The 4147-nt window shown below is 28.5% G+C and overlaps 1 protein-coding gene across 1 annotated transcript in view; it reads left to right on the forward strand.

The window, feature by feature from the left end:
* LOC110033263 (cytokinin hydroxylase-like) overlaps nt 1-1756 on the forward strand; it is a 3647-nt gene extending 1891 nt beyond the window's left edge. Inside the window, exons 3-4 of the mRNA XM_020737187.1 lie at nt 580-1191; nt 1300-1756. Of these exons, the coding sequence (XP_020592846.1) occupies nt 580-1191; nt 1300-1728 (1041 nt within the window). The 3' untranslated portion in view covers nt 1729-1756. The remainder of the gene's footprint in view (nt 1-579; nt 1192-1299) is intronic.
* Nucleotides 1757-4147: the final 2391 nt, after the last annotated feature.

The raw sequence follows: 4147 nt of genomic DNA on the forward strand, positions 1-4147 counted from the left end.
TATATATATATATATATATATATATATATATAACATGCATACATGCATTTAAAATCTAAAATAAATGAATAATGATTAAGCAATCCAAGCCAACCCACTGATGGTATTATTCTTAATTTTTCTAAGTAGGAAAAATACTGTCAAGGTATTATTTTTTTGTTTAAAAAAAAAATTACATGCACCCAATATATATTTGTATTAATTTCTTTGTGATATTTGGTTGAAGCAAAATAATCAAATAAAGATATGAAATAAAATTATAATTAGTTTGAAGGTATATATTTATTTATTAATTGATTGTATATATTTGTTTTTAAATTTTTTAATAATATTAGTGAGTTTCATATAGGATATTCACAATTTTTTTTGTGTATATATATACATTTTCTTTTGGTAAAATTAATTTATTTTTTCAATAAACTTGCATCCCCTAAAAATAAATTAAAAAAAAATTAAGAAAAACCAGCCTACTACTACAATTACTATATATATATATATATATATATATATATAATGCTGATCATTGTGCATTGGTTAATGACAATGACATGTATCCTTTATATTCATTTATTTATGCAGGCCATGTTTGGCGTGATGGTGGATTCCACCACCACCATGTTGCATCAATGGAGCAAATTCATATCTATGGGCATACATAAGATTGATGTTGAGAAGGACATTACTAGAAACGCAGCTGAAATAATAGCCAAAACAAGCTTTGGAATAAGCCAAGAGAAAGGGAAGAAGGTATTTGAGAAGCTACAATCCATGCAGATAATGCTCTTCAAATCAAACAGACTCGTTGGAGTTCCATTCAGCAAGATTCTATCACCCAAGCAATCTTACAAGGCTTGGAAGCTCGGCAAAGAGATTGATGAGCTTCTGCTGGAAATTATCAGCAGTAGGAAGAAGGAGAATAATTCAGAGAGTATGGATTTGCTTGGTCTTTTGCTAGCTAGAAAAAGTTCTAAGGAGATGGAGAGGAGTGAGAAGAAGCTAAGTAGTAGGGAGCTTGTTGATGAGTGCAAGACTTTCTTCTTCGGTGGACATGAAACGACTGCTTTAGCTCTCACATGGACTCTTTTGTTGTTGGGTGTTTATCCTGAATGGCAGAAGGTTCTGAGGGAGGAAATTATGGAGGTGACCCAAGGAGAATCACTTAACTCTAGCATGCTTTCAAGGCTTACCAAGGTATGGATATTAAGTTAATTAACCAAACAAAAGGCTCATGTAATGTTAGTCTCTAGCAAATTTTGTTTATGTTGCTCATTTGTTTCATATATTTTTGATGATTTTCAGATGGGATGGGTGTGGAATGAGGTTCTTCGATTGTATTCGCCGGCGCCGAACGCACAAAGGCAGGCGAAAGAAGAAATTGTTGTTGGAGAAGTTGTTGTCCCTAAGGGGACAAACATGTGGATTGATGTAGTTGGAATCCATCATGATCAAGCTCTTTGGGGTGATGATGTGAATGAGTTCAAACCAGAAAGGTTCAAAGACAACATCAATGGGGGATGCATGCATAGATTGGGGTTCATGCCATTTGGATTTGGTGGGAGAATTTGCATTGGAAGAAACTTGACTTTGATGGAATATAAGATTGTTTTGAGTCTCATTCTTAGTAAATTTTCTATATCTATATCACCAACATATATTCACTCTCCAAGAATTATGTTGTCATTGAGGCCATCACAAGGAGTTCCATTGATTCTTCATGCTTTGGAGTGATTAGAAGTTGGGGATTGAGTAGGGTGGAAGGGAGAGTGTCATTTCCATTGATATACATAAAATCTTTTATTTATTTTCTTTTTAATTACATTATATGAAAGAAAAAAGCATATATCTAGTGATCTTCTAATTTAAATGCTGTTATTGTTTTTTGATTCAAATGTCTTATGTCCACTAGATCATCAATTAAATTGAGCAAAAAATAAGAAATAGAAAAAAAGCTACATGGTCTCTGTTAATGTACTTTATGCAATAAGAAATGTGGCTTAAGTTGTTTAAATTTCAGCATTCCTAATTAGTTTGAACAAAGTAATTTTTTTCAAAGTTTTCTATTTTATCGCACATATTCGATGAATTGTAATAGAAAAGGTAAAATATCTAAAATGTACTATCTTCCACCTATTATACACTTAAATTTTGTTCATATCCTCATGGCCTTCCTTTCTCAAGTGTCAAACTTCATGCATGAACATTTTTTTCTCTAGTTTCTCTTTATTCTTTTCTAATAATGATTATATTTAGAGGTGATTGAGCATGAACGAGCTAATTATATGTTCATATTAAATTTGCTACAAAATTTTTTTGTTCGAAATGATGTAGGATTCTAAATTATTTGCTATTATAATCTTCGAGGTTTATTTTTATTAATCTTAAAGAAGTCATACAACTCTTTTTGACTCAAATACATCCAACCATAACATCAAGTGTGAGTCAATTTTGCTATTTAGATTTGTCTTGACCTTCACCAATGGCTCCCTCTCCATCATTGTTTGGGGCTTAACACCATCTATCCTCTTCATAATTAACTAAAGCCCTAGATTTTGCACTATCCCTGACCCAAATTTAATTAATCATTTGAAACTTTCTCCACACTTATGACAAGGGATTCTATCTGCGTTAGGATTTAGATTGCTCAATATAATGATCTCAACAATTAGTTTGAATCTAATGTCTAAGAATTTTCACCTATATATTCATGTAGGCATAATTAAATAAAATGATTATTTTTAATTATTTAATAATTCTAATAACCAATTTAATTATTAAAAAATAATACTAATTTCATAATTATATGTATATATACACTTATTTATTTATTTCTATAAGCAAAACGAGTTCAATGTGATCAACCTAGTATCCTTTTGTGTCAACTTATTTAAAAGTCAAGCTCAAAATACTTGTTATTATTGACCTCACTTAATTAAAAAAATAAAAATATATAGATTATGAGCTTTTTTTTAACCTTAAATTTCTCAATGTAAAAGAGACATAAACATGATAATACTTGCAATATGAACTTCTATACAAATTTAATATTAAATAAAAATAAAGAGAAACAAAAAAAAAATGAATATAATTACTATATGAAATTGTACAAAAAGAGACCATACATGATAAATAAGTTTGACTTTCAGTCAAAAGCTTAAAGAGCATATATTGGCGTGTCAGATTTTTCCTTCATTAAAAAAAAAAAGGTCTTCTACGCATATTTGACTAAAAAAGAATTTTTGTTTGACCTAAGAAATATATTTTGACTTTTCCTATAAAATAAAAAATAAATGAATAATATATATTTAGGTATTTGCACCAAACAAAACATTGTTATTTATAAATTAAGCGCTCTGGTGATTTTCTGAACTATAAAATTGATGAATTTATGAGTGTCACAATCATATATATATATATATATATATATATAATGCTGAAAAAATATCAAATAATTAAAAGGGATCAAACCTAAGATGTAAGCATGCCAACGCTACCTGGCTATGATAAAACAATTGTTTTAAATGTCGTTTTTAATATCCTTTGATGTAATTATTTTAATTTTATTTATGACACAATAATTTAAGAAATTTCACCTCATTCCTTGGCTTTTCTTAACAATTTTTTTTTTTCGGGCAAGTGCATTAATCATCATATTGTTATTTTGCATGGAATTTTCTAATTAAAAATCTACATTATAGAAAATATATTTTTGTTAAATATTAAAGGAATACAAATTGCATCGAAATATGATGCAATTTGCTTCATGATATATAATCAGATAAGATTTTCTAGAATTTTATGAAAATTAAATGACCATTAAAATGTTTTTATTTTTATTTAAGTGGAATATTTTTATCTTGACCAAGACTTTTAAATGCCCTCTAATTTTGAATATTTTTTTTATATAATTTTAAATAATTTATCGGATCAACCCCATGCAAATTACATCGTAATATTTACATAACTTTAATCTAATTTCATGTAAATATTTATTTCATTAAATTGAAAAAAAAATAGAATTATCAATCATAGCATTATGGGACAAAATTAAACTCCATTTTTTCCCTCAAGGACGACCTGTGAACAACTAAAGAGAGTCTACAGGCAGCCTAGAATGAATCCACGTCACATTCATAAGTAATGTCAGTCA

Source organism: Phalaenopsis equestris, unplaced genomic scaffold (genome assembly GCF_001263595.1).
Source record: "Phalaenopsis equestris unplaced genomic scaffold, ASM126359v1 Scaffold001116, whole genome shotgun sequence".
NCBI classification, from domain to species: Eukaryota; Viridiplantae; Streptophyta; class Magnoliopsida; order Asparagales; family Orchidaceae; genus Phalaenopsis; species Phalaenopsis equestris.